The 26,864-nt window shown below is 41.9% G+C and overlaps 1 protein-coding gene across 1 annotated transcript in view; it reads right to left on the bottom strand.

Moving 5' to 3' along the window:
- Nucleotides 1-20,510, bottom strand: part of LOC141166976 (serotransferrin-1-like) — a 72,274-nt gene extending 51,764 nt beyond the window's left edge. The window contains exons 1-6 of the mRNA XM_073654229.1: nt 20,363-20,510; nt 9,605-9,762; nt 9,216-9,315; nt 7,207-7,383; nt 6,954-7,116; nt 5,162-5,226 (exon numbers count right to left, since the gene is read on the bottom strand). Of these exons, the coding sequence (XP_073510330.1) occupies nt 5,162-5,226; nt 6,954-7,116; nt 7,207-7,383; nt 9,216-9,315; nt 9,605-9,762; nt 20,363-20,426 (727 nt within the window). The 5' untranslated portion in view covers nt 20,427-20,510. The remainder of the gene's footprint in view (nt 1-5,161; nt 5,227-6,953; nt 7,117-7,206; nt 7,384-9,215; nt 9,316-9,604; nt 9,763-20,362) is intronic.
- Nucleotides 20,511-26,864: the final 6,354 nt, after the last annotated feature.

The raw sequence follows: 26,864 nt of genomic DNA, 5'->3' as shown, positions 1-26,864 counted from the left end.
CGACTGAGGAAGTCGGCCACAGAGTTCTGAGACCCTTTCAAATGTATCGCTATTATTGAAAGTACTGTTTTTTTCAGCCCACTGAAAAATCTTGTTCGATAAGGCTTGCAGTTGGTGATGTCTTGGCCCCCCCCTGATGTTTGAGGAAGGCCACGGTTGTCATATTGTCTTACAGGACTCCGACATGTTCATGTTTCGGATCCGTCTGACATGCTTTCAAGGTTTCCCAGACCGCTAGGAGCTCTTTTAGGTTCAATGATCCAGGAAGGTATTGTGCGTGCCAGGTACCTTGTAGGTACTGATCTTCCACATGTGCTCCCCAGCCTCTGCCACTTGCGTCGGTGGTAAGGGTGATGGAGGGGATCAACTTCCACATAACTCCCTTTTCCAGGTTGGTTCTTGAAGTCCACCACTTCAGAGATTTCTTTGCTGTTCCTGACAAGGTTATCTTCTTGTCCAGACTCTCCATCTTCCTGTTCCAGGATCCTAGGGTCTGATGTTGAAGGGACCTTGAATGAAATTGGCTCCACTGAACCGCAGGTATGGATGCTGTCATCAGACCCAGAATCTTCATGCACTCTCTGATTGTCACCTTTGATTTCTTTCCGAAAGCGATGATTCTGTCTCTGAGATCTGTTCGTTTTTGTTCTGGAAGGAATGACATCTGTCGTTCTGAGTCCAGAAGAATCCCTAGAAATATCTTTCTTATTCCCGGTAACAAATCTGATTTCTTCCAGTTTATAATCTAACCTAGATTCTTTAGAACTAAGGTGGTTGAGGATAAACTGGACTGCATTTTGAATTTTTTGTACACCACCGATTTGTTTAATGACTTAAGGTTTATAATTGTGCGGTAATCGCCTCCTGGCTTTTTTATCGAGAACAGGTTTGAATAGTACCCCGAAAACTGTTCGGCCACTGGCACCGGTATTACTACGCCTGCAAGTAACAGCTTTCTGACATCTGTCCGTAATCTCTGCTGGACTAGTGGAGACTGAGTAGTAGTTAGATGGAATCTCTCTTGGGGAACCTTTAACATTTCTATCTTGTACCCATCTGCAATTAACTGGAGCATCCATGGATTGCTGGATACCCTCGACCATGCTCCCAGAAAAAGTTGGAGTCTCCCTCCTACTCTCATGAGGTCATTGTCTACGCGAGCTATTTCCCGTACTAGAAAAGGTATTTCTGCTCTTACCCCCTTTTTGGTAGCTCCATCTACCCGATTTTCCCTTTCCAGTGTATTCTGATCTCTGTTGGGGACGTGGTCTCCGAAAGGATGTTATTTTCCTGGGTTTTTCCTCTGGAAATCCCTTCTTTTCGTCCGAGGCGTTTTCTAGCATACACTCCGACAGAAGTTATGTCGCTTATCCATGTTATGTAATTAAAAGCTTATAACCTGACGTTAAATTCATCCATTGGTTTTATAAACTACTCTTTTGAAAGCTGAAACCCTCCCAAATTTGGTTTAGGTTAAGAAAATAAATTGGCATCAATGCTGAAATATTGTTCATTTAATGAAAACAGAATGGTCAGATTTTGGCAAGACAAAAGTTTTGTCGCCCACAGAAAGTAATGTGATATTCAAACAAATAATTATCTTAAAATACAAATATATGTTGCATAACATTGATGAATGAAGTTGTGGTGCTATTAGTCATATTTAATATTTTGTGACTTCCATGAGCTTGAAGGACTGCATCCATGCGGTTCAACAATGATTCATACAATTCAAGCAAAGAATGCAGTCTTACATGCCTCCAGAGTTCATCTAGATTCTTTGGTTTTGTCTTCCAAGCTTCCTCTTTTATCCTACCCCAAACATGCTCAATGATGTTCATGTCTGGTGACTGGGCTGGCCAGTCCTTGAGCACTTTGATCTTTTTTGCCTGGAGGAACTTTGTTGTAGAGATGGATGCATGAGATGGAGCACCATCCTGCTGCAGAATTTGACCCCTTTTATGATTTGGAATGTAAGAGGTAGCTAATACTTCTTGATATTTTAGGCTATTGATATTGCCTTCCACCTTGCAAATGTTTCGCACACCCCCATACTGAATGTAACCCCAGACCATGATCTTTCCACCACCAAATTTAACTGTTTTCTGGGTGTATTTTGAATCCATATGGGCTCCAGTAGGTCTCCTGCAGTATTAGCGGCAGCTGTGGTATAATTCTACTGAAGATTCATCAGAGAAATCCACCTTCTGCCACTTTTACAGCGTCCATCTGTTCAGCATGCTGTGGGACTTTTCAAATGCCTTTTGTTTAGTGCTGGCTTCTGGGCACTGATTTGACCATGGAGGCCATTTCGAGACAGAATCCTACAAATTGTCCTAGTTGACACAGGGACTTGAGGTGACTAGGCCTGTTGGAGCTCTGCTGCAGTGGAAGAGGGGCTTGCTTTGCATTTTCTAACCAACAAACGTTCCTCCTGAGCAGTTGTCTTGCGGGGTCTGCCGTACCTGGGCTTGTCAAACACATCTCCAGTCTCTTCAAATCTTTTTTTTAATTCTTTGTACTTGACGCTGAGACACATTAAAGGTGCCAGCCACCTCTGCAGTGGATCTGGTCTTCAGCCTCTTGATAATCACAGCTTTGGTCGCAGGGTGGATTTTTGGCATGTTGTCAGAGCTCAAGTTGCAGTTCAAGTGAAGGTCTGGGGTGCTGGGTTTCTTTTTATACACACTCACTAATTAACCGATCATTTACTGAGCACTGGTGAGGATGTAAACTAGGATTGGGTGCATTATATGACCAGGCGACAAAACTTTTGTCTTGCCAAAATCTGACCATTCTGTGTTCATTAAATGAACAATATTTCAGCATTGATGCCAATTTATTTTCTTAACCTAAACCAAATTTGGGAGGGTTTCAGCTTTCAAAAGAGTAATTTATAAAACCAATGGATGAATTTAACATCAGGTTATAAGCTTTTATTTACATAACATGGATAAGCGACAACTTCTGTCAGGGAGTGTATCATCTAGAACTGGACTGAACACTCCGAGGCCAGAAAAGGGGATGGAGCACAATTTGTGTTTGGACTGGTTATCTCCAGACCATGTTTTTAGCCATACTGCTCGCCTGGCTGCAGTAGATAATGCATCATTTCTTGCAGCAAACCTAATTGATTCGGCTGAGGCGTCGACCATAAACTCTGTTGCCATTCTTAGCAGAGGGATGGAGTCTCTGATTTCCTCTCTGGAAGGTTTGGTCCTCGGATGGTCTTCCAACTGTTCCAACCAAATGATCATGGATTTTGCTACCAAGGTCGCTGCGATGTTTGTTTTAATTACTGCAGCTGCAGTTTCCCAAGTTTTTTTAAGGAGGTTGTCTGCCTTCCTGTCCATAGGGTCCTTTAAGCATGACGAGTCCTCAAAGGGGATCGATGTCTTTTTTGCTACTCTAGCTATTGGAATATCAGTTTTTGGGATCTCCTCTCACAGCTTGATTTCCTCTGCCTCAAAAGGCAAACGGGATCTGAAACTTCTGGGAATTACTAATTTTTTCTCTACCTCCTCCCATTCCTCTAAAATCATGGTTTTAATGTGATTATTGACAGGGAATACTCTGTTCATACAGGTTCTCAACCCTCAGAACATTTCATCTTGTACTGAGGAGGGCTGGAGGGCGTCTTCCACTTTCATAGTGTTCCTTACTGTCGATAAAAGTGGTTCAGTGTTTTCCCAAGCAAAAAGATATTTCTTCCTTTCTTCTGGGGGAACTGAAATAGATCCCTCCCTTTCATCCTGATCAGGATCAGAGTAAACTGATCGCTCTTCCTCCTCCTCTGAGCTAGATTCTATCTCCCACTGGGGTCTCTTTTGCCTACGTGCAGGTTGGGAAGTTTGTGTGGGGATTATAGTTGCGACTGAACTTTGGACCTCCTCTCTTATTATGGATCTTATGTCCGACATAAAGGAGGCATGTTCATCCCTGACTACTCGGGCAATACAGTCGGTGCATAATTGCTTCCCCTATGTGTCCGGTAGTTTCAGGTTACAGATGGCGCATCTTTTCCTTTTTTTCTTAGGGGTTGATGACGTTGTGGATTTTTTAGAGCCCTCCTTGTCCTACAACAACAAGGGATCATATAGTAATAACCTACAGATGGTAGCAGGTAAACTTAGACCATGAAACTCCCATTAACTCACATGTACCGGGGTTTCTGCTGGCATATCAGGGCGACCAGTGGTTAATCCTTCCATGGCTGGTGTCCAGACACAGTGATACCTCAGAGGCAGCCCCACAGTTAAATAGCCTGTCTCACCTGTCTTCCATCTGCTTCGTCAAAATTTAGGCGTTTCCCCTTTAATTGCAGGTTGGCGCCCTTTTTTTTTTTTCAAATGTAGACCGGAACCGGAAGTGCGTTCCAGCGTGGAATGAACGCCGGTTACTAGAGGCAGGCATTCCACTGCCCCTGTAACCGGAAATGCCGCTCATTCCCTTCTCCCCTGTGCACATAGGATCGCGCGCAGGGCTGCAGCGGCATGGACTCAGAACCCCTTTATGGGGGAAAACGGTCCACCTCGGGAGCCACCCGCTCAACTAGCCAGGCTGAGGGACCCCAGGCGGGGTGTCGGCCTCCGGACCGCAGCAGAAGGAAGGGGAGGAATGCGAGGACCCCATCCCGATCCTCCTGCGTCCGGCCTCAGGAGCTCCTGCTCACTGAAGGTGAGTTCTTCTGCGTCCTGTCTCCGATAGGGACAGGAAAAACACACTGAAGGTATGGGTGGAGGGGGGGCCTTTTAAACTCTTCTGTGTTTCCTGTCCCTATCAGAGATATGAAGGACGTCCTCCTGAGGGTGCTGTCAGGAGGGACGTCCTGGAAAAGCGCATAAAAAAAATAACCACTACAAAAACGCAAGTGTGAACATAGCCTAAATCTATTTTATCTAACCAAAAATATAATATATTTCAATAAAATATTGGACATTTTCCATTGACATCTCCGCTTCTGAATGCTTTGATAGGCTCCTTTTCATCAACCGTTCATGGTTTCCTGTTCCCGTGACCATGATGTTCACACATACAGTATAAGGCATAGACCAGCAATGATAGAGAATAGAAGTATCAGGATGTTGCTCAATAAATAGACTTGATGACTAGTGAAGTAGGCTCTAACGTTTGTGTATTTGTATTATGGCTTAAAACTTACCAGTTGCACTCATTATAGTCAGGTGATCCATGAATGCTACATCTCCTGCACCACTCTTTAGACATCTATGGAGAGGTGAAATAATTGAGAAACATTATGTAAAAACTGAAATGTATGCTGAGATATTGCTTCTCCGACCTTACAAATATAGGAGCTTTCTGACATTTATTGCCCATTCCTGTAGGACGGATACAAAATTAAGCATTTTGAAACATAGATGCGTTTCGAAAGCTCCCTCTATTGTTGCTTTCAGGCAAAAGTCACATGATGAAGGCTGACTTGTGTCCTTCCTTTTGTGCTGACGCCCCATATATTGATCAGATAGTTATATTCTTCTATTACACTTCCTCGATGTATGGGACATCATAGGAATGTACTGTGCAGTACAATACACTGGTAGCTGTTTGACATTTTGGGATTTTTTTGTTTTAATTTGAACTCTAAGAGAACCCCTTGAACTTCTACCATGTTGATGCTGTAATTCAGGGTTCTACTTGGTGCCTGCGTGTTTGCTGTTACAACAATGTTGACCTTGATGGAACCTCAACGAACTCCATTTTAAACTAAATCCACCCTATTGGTGCTAAATAAATGTGCCACATAGGACACCATTCATTGTAAGACCAGCCCTGGTGAGAGTGATATGGTCCTTATTTTGCTATCAGCTTTCAATACTAATGATCTGTCTATAGCCCCAGTTTGTTAATACTATGACTTCCATAATGCTCAGTGCGTTATTAAACACACTAGAGATTTGTGCTGCTGATCCTTTGCTTAGCTCACAGAGCATTGCCTGGATTGTGGAACTATGCATGGAAAAGTTTGCTGTCTACTTGTAAAACAAGAGTAATTTTATTCACTGGCAACAAAGAAACATTTTGAAAATGGTAAGGAATTAAAACACAAAGTGAGGAATTTTATAACAAGTTTTATAACAAGCTTTAAGACCATTTTCTGGAAGAGAAAAAAGAGCAAATATTCGTGCTTCCCCAGCCACTTTTTAAAAGTGATGGAACAAGTAGACAGGACTTAGTGCGAGATGGTAGGCTTCCAGCAGTCTAACTGATTTACTATGATTTATGCCAGAAATTTGAGTAAATTACATATAATTAAAATCTATGTCAGCTCTAAGCAGAATAGAGTTATTTTTTTGCCGCATCTTACACCAAATCAACTGTAGGTAAGACTGGAGTATGAAATATTAATCTTGGTAAGTTCTTACCAAAGTCTATCAGATAGCTGCAGAATGTTACATTTATATAGGTTTTAAGCTTTAAAAATATTTTTTAAATTGCTAATTTTGCTTTGACAATTGAAAGATTTTACACAAAAAATCTCTTCTTTTGTTTTTTTTTTCTGATTAAATTAATTATTATTGCAACCAACACACAGATTCATAATTGTCCCAACTTGGCAAATTCGCATCTGTCCACAGGAGAGGTAATAACTTGCTGACCACTGGGAATCCAATGACTTGGTCCTAAATGTGCACAAGAACGGTGTTCAGAAATGACCCCTTAGAAAGGAGTGGTGGCAGCATGTGCATGCCACTGCTCTATTAATTGTCTATGGGACAGTTTATGATAGACAAGAGCAGCTTGTCTATCACCTTTTGGGGCCCTCAATACATTACTCCCTACTATATCTTTGTAGGTTAAATAGGGATTTTAGCACAGCTCAAGAAAGTGGAAATATTCCTGCTTTTCAAATATAGTTAAAAGAATTTCTTCATTTGAATACTGATGTAGAATTAGATTCTACAATATCTGTAATATATTCACTTAATACATACCTAAAAGCGCCATCAGAGTTTGAAAATGGCTCACTGCTGCTTGTTTCACAGAAGTGATTTTTTTCTCGAACATAAGACTTTGGTCCTTGGCACAATTCACACAGATTTGGAGAAAAGACTCCGATTCCAGGAATGCAACTTGCATTGAAGTATGTGCTGACAACTAAAATTAGGTAAGATGCAAATATTATCCATGTGATAAAACCTAAATATATATCTCGGAGACAGACAATTCAATTACGTGCATTCTTACCTTTAGTCAAAGGTTGTTCTTCATCCCAATACAACAGGTTCTTAGAAAGAAGGAATCCTAATGGTATATTCCATCCAGTTGTCCATTTGGCTCCATTGTGGCAAGAGCGGGTCCCTCTTAGGTTACGAATATTCAGAGTACCATGACGAGCAACGGCTACAGCAAACACACAGCTCCCTAGACAGGAGAAAATAACTGTTGGATCGGCACTTGGAGCATTCTCCAGAACTCTTTTTCCTATGTCTTTTATTTCCACATTATGTTATTCCAAATCTGGTAGTTTTGTTACAGTTATATGTCAAATAATGCTGATATTTTGATTTCATGTTGTACCCAAAGTTTGATTGTTAAAGAGGTCGTCCACTACTTTGCCATTGATGACCTATCCTTGGGATAGGTCATCAATGTCTGATAGGTTAGGTCCGACACCCGGCACCCCCACCAATCAGCCGTCTTTGGTGTTGGCGGCGGCAGCCGCGGGCCAGAACTGCTCAATTGCGGAGCTGCTCCGTCTTCTGATAGTGGTGGGGCAGGGTACTACACATCCACCTTCTATTCAATGAAAAAGTACTGGCCAACCTCTTTAAGAATTATAATTCTGTATGGACCACAACATAATGTATGTACAGAGGCACATGAAGTTGAACTGTGATGTAGGCATACCTGGAAAGGTGAAACCTTAGGTCTACAATAGGTCTGGCACTAACTTAACCAAGGTGTATATTCTAACTGAAACTATCGGCTCAAGTGTTTGGGTTCCTAAAGTTATAGATAAATGAAGGAAAAAAAAAAACAAGCGGCATCTACTGAGCGCTGCAAGGAGGAGACATGACACGTCCGGGTAGGATAAAACCTTTTATCCCACTACGCGTTTCAAGGACGGTCCGTCCTCTTCATCAGGTGTATACAGGCCATAGATCACCATCAGCCTTTATAAAGGCAGGTGGTGACATCACAATACATATACAATTTGATTGGTCACTCAATTATTACAAATTCAATTAGCAAATAAAAGCAATATATTGTTCACAGAATTCTGACATTTCAAGTACAATGGATTCAATGTTACCCCACCAATGACACAAAAATTAAAGAGAAAAAAATATATGAACATTTCATATTTATCTCAGTATTTTTATTTCAGTAAATTTTTAATCATTTGTTTTATATTTTTTTCTCTTTAATTTTTGCGTCATTGGTGGGGTAACAATTAATCCATGGATGGTTAGCACAACCTCGTTAGGTGAGCACCATTCACATTGTTCTAATTCACTTGGTTGATCGGTACACACATGGAGCGCTTTTCATTGCTTTTCCTACATAGTTATAGATAGCCGCAGGTTTGAGACCTATGATTTAGATCATGTTAGTTCAAACAATATGTGTTTTGACCATCAACTACAAAGTCTCCTTTCCTTTTGGTAGCAGAAAATGCATAATATATATTTACTGTATATATTATCAACTCTGTCATTAGGTGTTACGCTACTGGCATAGCACTGCTGTAATACAGTAGCCGGAGGAGCACGAGCAAGAAACAGCAGGCAGTAGTAGAAGTTCTTGCAAGTAGCAATAGGAGTTGTAGCAACAATCTGTGGAGAAGTGGGAGCAGTCTGGGTAAGATAGTTCTCAGAACAAGGAGCTGGAGACTGAACTAGACTAAACAGCTAGACACAATACTCAAGCAATGAGTGAGGGACTCATGTGGCTTTAAGTAGGCCCAAACAGGAAACAAGATGGATTCCACAGGTTCAGAATCTGCCATCTTAGTAAAAGGGTAATTGCAGGATACAACAGCATCCTCCAGTGGTAAGAGGTGAAATTGCAGCATAATATCAAGGTGAACAATAGCAGCCACTAGTGGTCAAACTGTAGAAGGACAACAGGAATCCTGACATTAGGTATGACATTAATTTTAAATATCTCCAATTTTTGAAAAGCTCTCATTTTGTTATATTTTCAGTTACTGTTAAGTTATCAAATATACATCATTGTGACCAACTGAATACCTTCAGTATGTTCTTCCTTTGCAACCACTTCCAGGTCAAAAAGGCTGACAGCAGTATAAACATCACCCGAATCTAGGGATACCGCATCTGCCTTATTTCCCTAGACGAAAAAACATGACAGTATAAGAGACCATCGAGATAAAATTCATGGTTTGGAACATTTAGACAAACAACCCGTAAAAGCAGTGTATTTACCAAAATTATAAAAAAAAATGTGATTACGATCATTTAGCCCATATTTCAAAATTTGTGGATGTCACACACAGTGGCAAATATTGCCTCAGCTATCTAAAGAGTATTCTGGGTACTGTATGCAAACTAACACAGCACTATAGTCCTGTTTTTTTAAAATTTTAGCTGAATGTATTATAAGGTTGGAATCCTCTCACCCTAATTTTGCTCATGCAGTCCTGGGTATTGTGAGCTCGGACACAGGATACTCGAGAGAATGGGTCACTTGAAGACAACACATTTTGAAGAGTCCGGGCCAGATAAGAACATTTTCTTTGCTCAGCGTCAGATAGTGTACACCAGCGAAACTTCTTCCCTTGAAAATGAAAAGTTTTGAAGCAAAGAAACAGAAAATCAATACAACAAATTGTATGTCTAGAAACCATAGCTTGTGTTGGAACAGAAGTGACGGAGCATTACAAGGTTACTTACTATTTTTTTTCCAACACTAGACAAAAAATTGCTACTCAGACAGCTCTTTTAGGGCAGCAATCACACATGTATTTTTTTTTATACATGTGATTATTTTTAATCAAAGCCACAAGTGGATCCCAAAAGAGGGAAGAGTATACAAAGGAAAAATGTATGCTTCACTATTTTATATCCTCCTGTATATTGTAAAAAAAATTGCCTCAAAAAAGTTTGGATTCCAGTCTAAATCATGATTAATTTAAATTGGCAGATCATTTATTTACCAACTTCTCTTGTTTTGGCACCTGTTATTCTTGTTCAAACTATAAAGACTACTAGTGGTGAGCGAGCACTAAAATGCTCGAGTGCTCGATACTTGAATCGAGCAGGTCAGATGCTTGGATGGGCTCAACTCGAGTACTGAGTATAATGAAAGTCAATGTGAAACTCAAGCATTTTTCCGAAAGACCCTACCCGGAGGGATGGGGGAGCAGGAAAATCACTGAAATGGATGGAAACAGCGCTCAAATGGAATGGGAGCAACATGGGGAAAACGCCTGGATACATCTCTGACTCCCGGCTCGCTGCTGGGAACAATGTTGTCAGAGTATTACTCCACTTTTACGGACTGACAATAAAACATACAAAACTGAAGATAAAATGGATTTTACAGGAAAAAATGTTCGGAAACATTCTTTCCTGTATAGTGAGAAAAAAAATCCAGCCTCCTCTACTCCTTAATAGCCGGGCCATCTCTCACCGTATTTCCCCGTCACCTATGACTACAATAGATGACATAGTAGAGGGGGAAATAAAACTACACTCACCGGAAGTCACCGGTAAATGTAATTTTAACGTTTACTACCTTTTATGGGCATGTGGTCTGTTTGACATGGTCAGACACATCCTGTTTAATTTATGAAGGAGGGACTCAGAAATGCACAAAGCCAATATTGGCAATGCAATAACTGCCAAAAATTAGAAGGAAGAAGGACTCCGATACACCCTGTATTAGACATAAAGGAGGTCCTCATGCACATTATGTTAAAATTGTCAAGTAGTGGGACTCCCAGACTCCTAAAGCCTATGCAAGTGCAAGGGTTGAAAAACATTTACCCCTCAGGGGTATACATATATGTAAGAGAATTGTAGAGATAGGCCTCATACATATCCTGTAAACATTATGAAGGAGAGCATCATACACATCTTGGAAAAATTAAGAACAAAGGTCTCATGATGACCCTCTAAAAATTTGGAGCGAGGGCCACATAATGACCCTCTAGAAAGCTGAAGCAAGGGCTGCATGATGACCCTGTTTATATGGTGGAGGAGAAGGACAAGAAAAAGAAGAAACCATGAACCAAACTGCTGTCATAAGGTGGGGTTGAGAAGTCTGCACATCCACTTCCCCATCCCTTACCGCACACCTTTTTAAATTAGGTATATAATATATGCCTGCAGACATTCCATTTTTAATAGGGAAAAGAAAATATGTAGCCCTGAAAAGGACTTTTGTTTTTAGGTTGCAGCAGAAGTATATCTGTAGAAGGATGGTAAGGCAATAAACCCTGCCTATATACCTCTAATCGAAAACTATCCCTCCTCTACCAGCTGAATGCAGGTAACAGGGCTTTTACTAGAGAAAGGACAGTATTTAGTCCTGAAAAGGACTTTTGTTATAATGGTTCAGCAGCAGTATACAAGTACTGCAATAGCAATATTAAACACTGCCTATGTGCCTGCTCTAAAATAAAATCTTCCTCCTGTAACAACTCTACCTGAATTGCTTCCAGAGGAGAGGGGGCCGAGCATCGTGACACCGGTTCCTATATAAGACCCCATGACGTGATGCTATGGCATTATCGTTTAAGGCAGGCAATCCCTGCGTATTTATTGGCTGTATAACAGCTGCAAAACATGCAGTGCGTGAACTCGAGTATCATGCTCAACCACCCGCGATACTCGATTGAGTAACTAGCATACTTGAACACCCCGATGCTTGATCGGGTATCGAACAGAGACGAGCACGCTTGCTCATCACTATTCACTTGGTCAGACCTCATCTGGAATACTGTGTCCAGATCTGGGCATCACATTTTAATAAAGACATCAAAAACTACCAGGGAACTACCAGAGAAAAACTACCAGGATGGGGAGCGGGCTGCAAACTATGTCCCACGAGAAACGGTTAAAGGATCTGGGAATGTTTAGCTTGCAATAAAGAAGGCTAAGAGGAGACTTAATAGCTGTCTACAAATATCTGAACTTTTTGACAGTGAGGATAATAAATCAGTGGAACAGGCTGCCATGAGAGGTGGTGAGTTCTCCTTCAAAGGAAATCTTCAAACAGAGGCTGGACAGACATCTGTCTGAGATGGTTTAGTGAATCCTGCATTGAGCAGGAGGTTGGACACGATGACCCTGGAGGTCCCTTCCAACTCTAACATTCTATGATTCTATGGCTACCCATTGTAAAAAAAGGTCCCATGTCATGCATGTACAGACTGGATCACTAGAGCAGCAGTTTCTTTTATAGGCAGCTCTCCATTCTGGCTGATAGAGGAGATACAGAGAGATGGAATACTCTAAAGCAGAGGTGAGCAAAGTGCGGCCCACGAGCCACATCCGGCCCTTTGACTATTGTAGTCCGGCCCTGCAACCGAGACAGCTGAAGGGCCGTAAACAGCTACCAACAGGCCGCACCATGCCCTCGCCCGCCGCCCGCTTCCCAATGTCACCGGTATCTGGTGAATACATTGGTGGGTGACAGAGCCGTCGGCTTCTTCTTCCACCAGAGTGTGAGACAGCAGAAACGATGACATCATTACATCGCATGGAGTGCATATTGAATATATTAGGCTATGTTGGGACTCACTGTACATAGGAGGCTATGTGGGATTCACTGTGTATAAGGGGCTATGTGGGGGCTCACACTGAATATAGGAAGCCATGTTTGGACTCATACTGTTTAGGAGGCTATGTAGGGGCTCATACTCTATATAGGGGCTATGTGGGGGCTCATTTTGTATATAGGGGGCTATGTAAAGCTCATTCTGTATATAGGGGGCTATGTTGGGGCTCATACTGTATATAGGGGACTATGTGGGGGCTGATACTGTATATAGGGGCTATGTGAGGACTTGTAATGTGTATAGAGAGGCTATGTGGGGCTCAAACTGTGTATAGAGAGGCAATGTGGGGCTCATACTATATATAGGGGGCTATGTAGGAGCTCATTGTATACGGAGGGGCTATGTTGGGTTCATACTGTATGTAGGGGGTCTGTGTTGGGGTTCACACTGTATATAGAAGATTATGTGGGGTCTCATACTATATATAGGGGGTTATGTGGGGTTAATACTATATATAGAGGGGCTATGTAGGGGCTCATACTGTATGTGGGGTCTCATACTGTATATAGAGGGGCTATGTGGGTCTCATACTGTATGTCAGGGGCTGTGTGGGGGCTCATACTGTATATAGGGGGAGTGTTTGTGGGCTCATACGGTTTTTACGGGGATGTCAGCATACTTAATTCTGCTCATTTTAAATGATAATATTAATCTAAAATAATAATTATATGGTCTCTCATATGGCACCTCGGGAAAATTAATTGCCCTCCCCTGCTCTTAAGGATATCCATATACTCTAATAGTATATAAGGAAAGGGATTCTCTATATTAGATTACTCATGTAAAAACTAATGTAATTATAAAGAACCTGTCAGATGATTTCTGCGTAATATCCAATAACAGTGTTGGGTAGGGGACTTAAAGCATATTTGTTGTTTCAAATAATTTTTCAGAATATGCTGTCGTGTGTATATACATGAGAAATAACACTATTTCTTGCCATTACATGACTTGCATTCTGCTTTTTCACCAGTTTCGGTGAACCTCTGCAGGCCCTATCTCTAATTGTCAGTATCTCAGAGCTGGTGAGTGATGACAAGCTCCTATGATCTCTCCCATACCCAGAGCACAGAGAGAGAGTGATGAATTCATAATCTTATTTTTCTGTAGCCAACAAGCAGAAGACTTAGCAGCAGCATGGAAGAGATTATACTTCAGTATTGAAATGTGTGGCTGTGAATCCAGCACTGAAATGGAATACATTTTCTGAAAGCTGCAGCTTGATCTGCCTCTGTCTGCTTGCTCTCACTCTGCTGAGTGCTCCTCACTAATCTTTCCTCACCTCTACATAGAGATTAATAGGCTCTGCCCTCTCACTGTGCGGGCAGTCAGTCTTGCTTTAACCAAAATTAATTTTAGCTGTTTTTTTTCTTTGACACACCATTCTGAGCTGACATTCCTTGAGAGCAGACCTTGCTAGAGTTCCTAATACTAACAGCTTGGATGTTTTCCTCCTGGGGTTCTTTTTTCATCCATCACTGTGTGTGACCATATGTGAACGAGGCTTGGGATGAGATGAAACATTATATTGAAAGTGTCACAGTTATTCTTGTAAAAACTATATTTTTTACTTGGATTAATTATTTTTTTTTTATCGCATATAATCTTGACAAAATAAAAAGTATACAAAGCAATACGTATATGAGAGTGCTGTATCTTTAAGTCCTGTGCCAGTCCTTTGTACTGACCACACATATATTTATACATGTAAATAGTTTCATATTTTTATTAAACATTTCTTTTATTTTTACTTTGTTTTTTTAAATATTTCTTGGGGGGATTTGAACCTGAGATCGTTTAATTACTTATACTGTATACAGCAATACTACAGTATTGCAGTATATAAGGAAACTGTGGTTTTCCTTTGGAGTTCTGTCTGTAGCTGATCTTCATTACAGGATCAAGATGGCAGTTAGGACTGACCTGCAATCTCGGGGAGCAGATGGAAACTAGTGACCAGCACTGATGTTAATAAAATGCTGCTGACAGAAATTGATTTAAGTGGCTAAACTAAAGCGATTGGAGCTCATTCCAGCCTCTGTAGTTAGAGGCACAGGCCGGCTATGTAATGCAGCTGGCATCTGTTTGGTATGAAGCGGGCTCAGCTCCTGAGCCTGTTTTATACATTCCTTATTGAACTATGCTGAAAATGTATGTCATAGGTCATTAAGGGTTTAAAGGGAACCTGCCAGGAGCTTTAAGGTCATCTAACTAATTACACCGCTGGAAAGGATAGTATAACACAAGTTCAAACATTATATATTCCTGGAAACAAACGGATATTCCATCGCTATGAAAATAAACTTTGAATCTTTATGTGAATGAACTTGCAGCCCCATTCACATAAAAGGTTAAAAATTTATTTTCTTATCAATATAATATCCATTTGTGGCCAGGATGGTATTTTTTATCTTGTCTTTTACTATCCTACCCAGTAATATTAGTAATATTAGTTTAGTGATCCTAAAGCTACTGACAGGTTCCCTTTTAAGGTTGTACTTGTGAAATGAATTCCTTCAGATTTGAGATGTTGAATAGCACTTAAAACGCACCTGTCAGCAGGATTGTGCTTACACTGTGTGCAGAATTATTAGGCAAGTTGTATTTTAGAGGATTATTTTTATTATTGATCAACAACTATGTTCTCAATCAACCCAAAAGACTCATAAATATCCAAGCTTAATATTTTTGGAAGTTGGAATGGTTTTTTTTTAGATTTGGCTATCTTAGGAGGATATCTGTTTGTGCAGGTAACTATTACTGTGCAGAATTATTAGGCAATTTAATAAAAACCAAATATAATCCCATCTCACTTGTTTATTTTCACCAGGTAAACCAATATCAGTGCACAAAATTTAGAAATAAACATTTCTGACATGCAAAAACAAAACAAAAAAAAATAGTGATCAATATAGCCAGCTTTCTTTATGATGACACTCAACAGCCTTCCATCAATAGATTCTGTCAGTTGCTTGATCTGTTTTTGATCAACATTGCGTGCAGCAGCCACCACAGCCTCCCAGACACTGTTCCGAGAGGTGTACTGTTTTTCCTCCCTGTAGATCTCACATTTTATGATGGACCACAGGTTCTCTATGGGGCTCAGATCAGGTGAACAAGGGGGCCATGTCATTATTTTTTCTTCTTTTAGACCTTTACTGGCCAGCCACGCTGTGGAGTAGTTGGATGCATGTGATGGAGCATTGTACTGCATGAAAATCATGTTTTTCTTGAACGATACCGACTTCTTCCTGTACCACTGCTTGAAGAAGTTGTCTTCCAGAAACTGGCCGTAGGTCTGGGAGTTGAGCTTCACTCCATCCTCAACCCGAAAAGGTCCCATAAGTTCATCTTTGACCATATCAGCCCATACCAGTACCCCACCTCCACCTTGCTGGCGTCTGAGTCGGAGTGGAGCTCTTTGCCCTTTACTGATCCAGCCTCTGGCCCATCCATCTGGCCCATCAAGAGTCACTCTCATTTCATCAGTCCATAAAACCTTTGAAAAATCAGTCTTAAGATATTTCTTGGCCCATTCTTGACGTTTTATCTTATGTTTCTTGTTCAAAGGTGGCTGTTTTTCAGCCTTCCTTACCTTGGCCATGTCCCTGGGTATCGCACACCTTGTGCTTTTTGATACTCCAGTATCGTTGCAGCTCTGAAATATGGCAAAACTGGTGGCGAATGGCATCTTGGCAGCTTCACGCTTGATTTTCCTCAATTCATGGGCAGTTATTTTGCGCCTTTTTTGGCCAACACGCTTCTTGCGACCCTGTTGGCTATTTGCCATGAAACACTTGATTGTTCGGTGATCACGCTTCAAAAGTTTGGAAATTTCAAGACTGCTGAATCCCTCTGCAAGACATCTCACAATTTTGGACTTTTCAGAGCCCGTCAAATCTCTCTTATGACCCATTTTGCCAAAGGAAAGGAAGTTGCCTAATAATTAAGCACACCTTATATAGGGTGTTGATGTCATTAGTCAACACCCCTCCTCATTACAGAGATGCACATCACCAGATTTACTTAATTGGTAATTGGCTCTCAAGCCTATGCAGCTTGGAGTAGGACAACATGTATAAAAAGTATCATGTGATCAAAATACTCATTTGCCTAATAATTCTGCACACAGTGTAGTAAACCACATACACTGTCAGGTGGGTGCCGTTACACTGAGTAAAATTATACCTTTGTTGATGAAATCCATCCAGTGGTTCTTTTATAATTTTTACTTTCATTTTTGACAATGATATGCATGTGCTCTGGTGCTCTGCTTATGTATTCATGTATTCATATCTCTGCCTTCTGACAGGTCACTGTGCTTTCAGTGACCTGCCTACTATTTTAAATACTGCTTGTGAAATTACACATGCAGTATCTAAAATAGTAGGCAGGTCACTGAAAGCACAGTGACCTGTCAAAGGCCAGATATAGGAATACATGAATACATAAGCAGAGCACCAGAGCACATGCATATCATTATGCCAGAAATTAAAGTAAAGATTATAAAAGAACCACTGGACGGATTTCATCAACAAAGGTATCATTTTACTCAATGTAACGGCGCCCACCTGACAGAGTATGTGGTTTACTAAGCACAATCCTGCTGACAGGTGCGCTTTAATGTAATGCTGATCTTTCCATGAAAACAACAGACATCATGACAGAACCCTGAAGAACCTCACTTTAAGTTATTTGGCTCCACCAAGTGCTGCCAGTAGTTCTCCTATAATGATTGACTAATGAATTGTGGCTTTCGATATAACTAAGTACAATATAATGGTATTTATGTGCATAGTCTCAGATAGCATTATTTATATGTACAGCATAGCAATAACATTTATGTGTACAATATACTGTATATAGTAATAGTATTTACAGTGCTGGCCAAAAGTATTGGCACCCCTGCAATTCTGTCAGATAATACTTAGTTTCTTCCTGAAAATGATTGCAATCACAAATTCTTTGGTATTATTCTCTTCATTTAATTTGCTTGCAAGGAAAAAAACACAAAAGAGAATGAAGCAAAAATCAAATCATTGATCATTTCACACAAAACTCCAAAAAAGGGCCGGACAAAAGTATTGGCACCCTCAGCCTAATACTTGGTTGCACAACCTTTAGCCAAAATAACTGCGAACAACCGCTTCCGGTAACCATCAATGAGTTTCTTGCAATGCTCTGCTGGAATTGTAGACCATTCTTCTTTGGCAAACTGCTCCAGGTCCCTGATATTTGAAGGGTGCCTTCTCTCCAAACTGCCATTTTAAGATCTCTCCACAGGTGCTCTATGGGATTCAGGTCTGGACTCATTGCTGGCCACCTTAGAAGTCTCCAGTGCTTTCTCTAAAACCATTTCATAGTGCTTTTGGAAGTGTGTTTTGGGTCATTGTCCTGCTGGAAGACCCATGACCTCTGAAGGAGACCCAGCTTTCTCACACTGGGCCCTACATTATGCTGCAAAATTTGTTGGTAGTCTTCAGACTTCATAATGCCATGCACACGGTCAAGCAGTCCAGTGCCAGAGGCAGCAAAGCAACCCCAAAACATCAGGGAACCTCCGCCAAGTTTGACTGTAGGGACCGTGTTCTTTTCTTTGAATGCCTCTTTTTTTTTTTCCTGTACACTCTATGTTGATGCTTTTTTCCAAAAAGCTCTACTTTTGTCTCATCTGACCAGAGAACATTCTTCCAAAACGTTTTAGGCTTTCTCAGGTAAGTTTTGGCAAACTCCAGCCTGGCTTTTTTATGTCTCTGGGTAAGAAGTGGGGTCTTCCTAGGTATCCTACCATACAGTCCCTTTTCATTCAGACGTCGACGGATAGTACGGGTTGACACTGTTGTACCATCGGACTGCAGGGCTGCTTGAACTTGTTTGGATGTTAGTCGAGGTTCTTTATCCACCATCCGCACAATCTTGCGTTGAAATCTCTCGTCAATTTTTCCTTTCCGTCCACATCTAGGGAGGTTAGCCACAGTGCCATGGGCTTTAAACTTCTTGATGACACTGCGCACGGAAGACACAGGAACATTCAGGTCTTTGGAGATGGACTTGTAGCCTTGAGATTGCTCATGCTTCCTCACAATTTGGTTTCTCAAGTCCTCAGACAGTTCTTTGGTCTTCTTTCTTTTCTCCATGCTCAATGTGGTACACACAAGCACAAAGGACAGAGTTTGAGTCAACTTTAATCCATGTTAACTGGCTGCAAGTGTGATTTAGTTATTGCCAACACCTGTTAGGTGCCACAGGTAAGTTACATGTACTGTTAATTACACGAATTAGAGAACCAGCACATGATTTTTCAAAGGGTGCCAATACTTTTGTCCACCCCCTTTTGTAGGTTTGGTGTGGAATTATATCCAATTTGGCTTTAGGACAATTCTTTTTGTGTTTTTTTCATTGAAGACAAATTAAATGAAGATAATAATACCAAAGAATTTGTGATTGCAATCATTTTCAGGAAGAAACTGAGTATTATCTGACAGAATTGCAGGGGTGCCAATATTTTTGGCCAGCACTGTATGTGTACAATTAGTGGCAGCTTTATCTATATAAATTGAATAGGGCACTGCTATTTATATGTACAGTGCAAATGAACAAAAAGTTTCGCAACACCCTGGAAAGGCGTCCATTCCAATACTTTTTGACAGCCAGGCCAGGCTGTGTAAACTTCCTCGGCCAGCACTCATACTGGCATCCTGGGTTGTTTTTGGGAATACTAGGCCCATGTGATGTCATCATTCACGTCATGACGTTATGTGAGGCCTAAGATATGAAGATGTGGGGACCTATTAATCACAAGAGGTATCAGCCGAGGAAGTCTGCACTTCTCTGGTCAACGTGCCATCATAGACACTGAACCAGGGTTCCGCAAATCTTTTGCTCAACTCTAGTGTCCAATGTATAGTAGTGCTGAAACTGAACAAAATTTTTTTGCAAGAATATAATGTAGTTCCTAAGAAATCACGTTATATGGTGGGCTCAGTGTTCCATATGACACTGGTCCCCTGAGCTTTAGGTTACACCTTTGTACAGACATATAAAACCATCCATGTAGGCAGTGCAGAACCAGAATACCAGAATTCAAAAAGTCCAACATTTTGGAACACATTTCTAACAATTTATCAATTTGCATCAGTGATAGATGAGATGACTGCTGTCAAGTACAATCTGAAGCTTTCAGTTTGGCTGATAATAGTCACTTGTCTTTGTCCAACTAGTGAATAAGTGAAATATATGTCTAAAGAACAGCATGTGGCACTCAAAAACAAAAATTAAACCTTCACATACGGCTGAAATAGTATTTTTATTACTGTCTCGCAGCTGCTCTGGTCATATGTACAGCATTATATCTTCATTATTCAGACTTTTATGCTTATATGTTTCTGTATATATGAGGGTATTATTGTCTTATTATCGCACCGCTTTCTTTTAGTCCTAACAAAAGCACAGAAAAACTGACTAATAAAGTGAATGTGTTTACTGAAGCCAGCTTCCGGCCTGTGTTGTGCCTGTTTCTGTAATCCACTGCAATTCTGCAGTTTGCAGCCACTTGTACACACTTGCCAAGTAATGTGCTAATCTCTTACCCACCTGAAGCCATGTAGTAAAGCATGGCAGAGAGGAAAAACACACGCAGAAAATCTATCAGATGCATGTTTGTGGAGATATCTGCTCACGTGCTGCTCTGCCGATGAGAGGTACTGGAAGTCCATCACAGGATAAGGGAGGGGAATGAAAGAGGGAGATAGAGACAAGGCTACACATGGAACACATTAATAACATATGTATTACCCTATGGGCCATTTCTAGCCTGATGTCCTACAAGCAACATAACAACCTAATGTTCCAGGGGAAATCAGGTTCATTTAATACATATTTTTTTCTTCTCAAAAAAGATTAATGGTCAGAGTCCCTTTTACCATTTCGCCACTGTTTTTCAAGCTATCCCTAACACCATGATCCATTCAGCCTTGGCTGTTTTATCTTGTAATATGACCCAGAACCTATATGAGAGGTGCCAATAAGGGCAAACTCAAACTTTTTGAAGCGATGTTTCTAAATGTACTGATCCTACAAATGTGTAATTTCTGTGGAAATTGCACATTTTAGAAATTAGTGACAGTATTCATGAAGTAGGGATCAGGGCTGGTGCTGTGGGTCTGCTGCTGCTTATCAACGCCCTGGCACCCCACTAACAGTGTCCTATTCCATGTGTGCTGTGTTGTGAGGTTTGCTTTGCACTCACTTGTAGGCTGGCAGCCTTCCCTACATCCCACTCCATGGGCTCAGGATCAGCCTTGCACACATCAGGGGACTCTCTGTTCGTTTCAATAAGTTCAACTTTACTGGACAGTTCAGAAACAAGAGTCTGCAACACGTGGTTTCGGGCACAGCACCCTCCAGTTGTTGTTCCATTTACACAGTACATTGCAAGTGTTACACGCTGCTAGGTTCAGATAGGGGCGAGACAGGTTACATGAATTCTTTGGAATCCTGGGGGAACCATTACTCAGGGCGACCATAGACCATATGCTGCAGTTTCTCTCAGGCACACAGGGGTATTGACCCTCAGGCACAGACTTGTAGGTTGTTTCACTTGCTGACCAAACACTTGACAAGAGTCCTCAAAAGGTAGAACAGTAGCATTTAATAAGAAGCCGCACAGCTAGTGTAAGTTAAGTCTTATGAGCAACAGGCTCCAGTGACAAACAGTACAGTTTCCTTAGCAGCACAGCAGTTGACAGTTTTCCCAGTAGTACAGGACAGCACAGTTCTAATGCAAAGGCACATTAATGAACACAGCATTCTTTACAGCACAGTGAGATGGAGGAGGGGGGAGGGTTTGCTGAGGGAGATGATCCCTGTGACACCATTTCTTACAGTCCTTATCTTTCTACCTGACAATACTCTGCATTGCCAGTTCAGGAACTCTACCTGACCTATGCTTAGCTTCACTCCTAACTTGAATACTTTTCACTTGCAGGGGCACTTCTGTCAGATGCAGAACACACACACCACCTTTTTCTTCGGCTCCAGCCAGACAGTAAACAACTTCCCCACAATCCCCCTGGGGCACTGCTAAAACACTCCCCTTCTCCTGTGACTATGTTAACCCCTCTAGTTGCTGGATGCTTCTGGAGCTCAACACTTCCTGTCTCATGTGCTTGTGTTACTTCTAATAGTTGCTGAATGCTTTTAAGGCAACAGCACTACTTCTGCATGTCACACTCTACAACAGCACTACTTCTGCATGTCACACTCTGCAACAGCACTACTTCAGCATGTCACACAAGGCTCTGCCTCTGTTCCGCTTGGACTGTCCCTACTGTTAGAACCCTCCTGTTTGTTTTTTCCATCTTGTGTTTTGCGGTCACGTGACCATCTGCCTTTATATTCCAGCTCCGCCCTTGTGGCTGTGCTGGACTTCAGTGTTTGACTGTTTCTCTAGCCTGGTGCTTCGGTGCCTTTCTCTATCAAGTTCGCTTGGTCCTCTGGGACCTCTAGTATATTTTTGTCAGTTTATCTTTTTGTGTTCTGCAACAAGTTCTGTTTAGGAGGTGTCCCATTTTTGTCCCAGTCCTTAGTTCTTTTAGGGACCCCTCATTTAATTCTATAGGTCTTCGTTCAGACTAGCCAAGGACTAAGGCGGGTCTGTTCACTAGGAACAGGCAGCCCGCTACATCGTAGGGATTCAGCTTAGTCTTACTGTAGGGACAGCTTTCCCCTATCTTTCCATAGTACATGCAGCAGATCATAACAGTAAGTCCAGCCCCAAAAAAAACTAAAAGGAAAGAAATTCGGGGATCAGCATGGTTTCCGTCCAGGATTTGGCGCACTGCCTGCAGGGATTGTCTCTGGAGGTGGCCAAGCTTCAGCAACACGTGAGTAGCTGTACTGGAGCGCATTTTGTCGAACCCAAGGTAGGACTGACTGATGTTTTTTATGGTAAACAGCAAGATTTTTTTTCCTTTAAAAATGCTTGTTTGTTATATTTTCGTTTGAGACCAAGGTCCTCTGGGAATGAATCACAGCGCATTGGTTTTATTATGTCACTTTTGCGCAATGAACCACAGGGGTGGGACTTTTCTCTCCAGCCTAATGATCTGTGTTTAAGGTCTGTTGAAGAATTTTTTTTCTGCTATGGGGCTATTATATGATGATCCTGATCGAATCTCATCTGCTGAATCAGAACTCAGACGTTTGAATCAGGGGTCAGATGATGTTGAAAATTATTGCACACGCTTCAGGAGATGGGCTTCAGAAGTTAAGTGGAATGATCCTGTGCTGAGATGTTTATTTCTTGCTGGTCTGAGTGAAAGGGTTAAGGATTTGCTAATTGCATTCCCGGCACCTGAGACTCTGCAGGATGCTATGCAGTTAGCTGTTCGTTTAGACACGAGACTGAGGTGCAGGCTCAATGAGGTAAAGACTCCTGTAATGCCAGGTCCTAGTCCCCAGAAAATCTGCTCTGACGGCGGAGTACCGATGGAGGTTGGGGCGATGTCACTCCGTTCTCAGGAAAGAGACCGGAGGTTTACTGAGGGATTGTGTCTTTATTGTGGTAAAACTGACCATTTGATTAAGTATTGTGAGCGTCGTTTAAGTAAAGGAAAAAAAAAGGTCAGTTACGCCCGTATAGCTTGTTTACGCTCTGCAGAAGTATTTCTTTCTTGGAGTACTACTCTGCAGGGAGATTTGATTGAATTTCAGGTATTTGTGGATTGTGGTTCAACACTTAATATGATTGATAAAGGATTTTTGGAAAACCTTAAATTGAAATCCAAACCTTTGTCATCACCTATTTCTGTGATTGCAATTGATAACACTCCTTTGAAATGTATTACTCACAAGACTGCTGCATTTCCCCTCACTATCAATGGAGTTCACCAAGAAATTTTGGACTTGGTTGTTTTAGATAATTTACCCTCTCCAGTTGTTCTAGGATTGCCTTGGTTAAAACTGCACAATCCTTTATTGGACTGGTCTACTAATGTGATTAAGTCTTGGATTCCGAAGTTCTATGATGTTTTAATGGTTGCATTGCGGCGGTGGAAAAAGGGGAATTACCGGTACCTATTCAAGATTTTTGGAGGTTTTTTCGGAAGAGGAGTCGCAAGTTTTACCTCCTCATAGGGATTATGATTGCGCCATTGAGTTTGTTCCGGGCGCTACTCTTCCCAAGAGTCGCTTGTTTAATCTGACTATCCCTGAAAGAAAGGCCTTGAAGGAGTACATACAGACTAGCCTGGCTGCTGCTCTCATTAGACCTTCTAAGTCGCCTGTGGCAGTTGGATTTTTCTTTGTTAAAAAAAAGGACGGCGGTTTACGTCCATGTCTGGATTTTCGTGAAATTAATAAGATTAATCTACGCAATTCCTACCCATTGCTGTTAATTCCTGACTTGTTTAACCAGTTAGTGGGGGCTAAGTGGTTGTCCAAAATTGATCTCCTGGGGGCATACAATTTGTTACGAGTGAAAGAGGGTGATGAATGGAAACCTGCTTCTAACACTCCGGTAGGTCATTTTGAGAATCTGGTGATGCCTTTTGGTCTTATCAATGCACCTGCATTTTTTCTGAACCTTATTAATGACATCCTGAGACCTTTGATTGGTAAGAATGTGGTTGTGTATTTGGGTGACATTTTGATTTATTCACCATATCTAGAGTCCCATTGGCAGAGTATACGTGAAGTTTTGCAGTTATTGAGTGATAATTCACTCTTGCTAAGCTTGAGAAATGTGAGTTTGATGAGCAGAAAATTAGTTTTTTGGGCTACATTGTCTCCAGCGAGGGCTTTGAGATGGACCCTGTGAAGGTTCAGGCTGTGCAGGAATGGCCTAGGCCTATTGGTTAGAAATCTATACAGAGATTTTGGGGTTTTGCCAATTATTGCAGGAAATTCATTAAGAATTTTTCTGTAATTGTTAAACCTCTAACCGATCTCACCAGGAAAGGTGCGAATACGGCCCAGTGGACTACTGAGGCCATTGAAGCGTTTGAGTATCTCAAAGAGAGGTTCAGTTCTGCCCCTATCCTTATGCAGCCTGATGAGACCACGCCTTTTTTGGTCAAGGTCGATGCTTCATTGGTTGGGGTCGGAGCAGTTTTGTCTCAGGAGAACAAGGATGGAGTACATCCTTGTGCCTTCTTTTCGAAAAAATTTTCGGAAGCCGAACTGAATTATGATGTTGGAAATCGAGAGTTGCTGGCTATTAAACTTGCGTTTGAACATTGGCGTAATTTTTTGGAAGGCGCTGGATTTCGTATTCAGGTTTTCACAGATCATAAGAATTTGATCTATCTGGATGCTGCCAATCGCTTGAATGCCCGTCAAGCTAGGTGGGCACTTTTTTTTTCTCGGTTTCATTTTTCTGTTACCTATATCACTGGTACTAAGAATGTTAAAGCCGATGCTTTATCTCGCAGCTTCTCTCCTACGGTCGGTGCCGAGGAGGAGAAGAGCATTTTACAGAAAGGAGTTGTGGTGGCGGCATTGGACTCCGTTTTGGAGAATGGGATTCTGAAAGCTCAAGATGATGCTCCATCTAACACTCCCCATGGGAGGTTGTTTGTGCCTAGAGCCTTTAGGAGAGATTTGTTTGTGGAGTGTCATGAGTCTCGGTTGACAGGTCATCCAGGAATTTCGGAGACTAAGAGACTTATCAGTCGCAGTTTTGGTGGCCTGGATGGCAGAGGGAAGTCATCAAGTGGGTGCGTCCGTGTACTGTGTGTGCTTGGTCAAAGGCTTCACATACTCCTGTTGCGGGTTGCATTGCCCTCTGGAGGTTCCTAGTGCGCCTTGGACGCATCTCACAATGGATTTTATTACTGATCTTCCTGTGTCCGAGGGTTTTACTGTCATCTGGGTGGTCGTGGACCGTTTTAGTAAGATGTGTCATTTGGTTCCATTCATTAAGTTGCCCTGCGCCAAGACACTCGCTAAGGCGTTTGTTAAGGAGATTGTCAAGCTCCATGGCGTTCCCACGGATATTGTTTCTGATAGAGGACCTCAGTTTGTGGCTCGCTTTTGGTGTGCTTTTTGTGACAGGTTGGGTGTCGATTTGTCATTTTCGTCTGGTTATCATCCTGAGTCTAATGGACAGACTGAAAGAAAGAACCAGGATGTTGAACAGTTTTTGCATTGTTTTGTGGCCTACAATCAAGAGGTGTGGTCTGAGTTTCTGCCTCTCGCAGAATTTGCTCTTAACAATCATATATCCTCCTCTGCTGGGTGTTCTCCTTTTTTTTGTTGTACTGGGAGACATCCGTCTTTTGGTTCGTTCTCCAAAATGGGGTCGGTGGTGCCGGAGGAGGAGAATTTTTCCGGTGATTTGGAGAGAGTTTGGACTAATGTACATTGCAACCTTCAAGAGGCTAACAAGAAGTCCAAGAAGTATTTTGACAGGAAACGTAAGGAGGTTTTGTTTACTTGTGGGTGACATGGTTTGGTTGTCCTCGAAGAACCCGCGGTTGAGGATTCCCTCTAAAAAACTGGGTCCTAAGTTTGTGGGTCCATTTAAAGTGCTTCAGGTTGTTAACCCGTCTGCTGTTAGGTTGGGTGTCCCTATGTGGCGCCCCTGAGGGTTCGACCGCCACAGGGGTGCTGCACTTCTCTAATTGAGTGTGGTGTTCCTCCTCTGAGGTAAGGCCAGTGTGATAGTCGTGACCTAACCTTTTGCATCCAACACCACACTTCTCCGCCAGAGGGAGCTAGTATGCACTAGGTGCTGCTCCCCTGGTTACAGGGAGACTGGGGAACCAAAAGTTAGGGGAACCAGTTAGTGGGTGAGGGTGGAGGACTTACAAGTTAGTTACACTTTAGATTTCATATTTAATACAAAGCCATCTTTGATCTTGGTCTTTCAGCTGTACTCTGTGCTGTCAAATACTGTGTGTAATGTGACCTCCCTCCCGGAGCGCAGATCCTGTGTGGGCCTGCGCCGGCAAGGGACACAGCCCTCGTACCCTGGCCTTGGGACGAGAGGTAGGTTGCAGACAAGGAATGTCTCAACCCGGCCAAGGACCAGGATCAAGAAGGCCCGGAGCTTAAGAGTGTGGCTCCACAGCAAATGGATCCCAGGCAGGATGCA

This window comes from Phyllobates terribilis, unplaced genomic scaffold (assembly GCF_046119375.1).
Source record: "Phyllobates terribilis strain yellow unplaced genomic scaffold, ASM4611937v1 Scaffold_1__5_contigs__length_1240528914, whole genome shotgun sequence".
In the NCBI taxonomy this organism is placed as follows: domain Eukaryota; kingdom Metazoa; phylum Chordata; class Amphibia; order Anura; family Dendrobatidae; genus Phyllobates; species Phyllobates terribilis.
The sequence above is the reverse complement of the archived record's forward strand: the minus strand, read 5'-3'. Positions and strand labels throughout refer to the sequence as shown.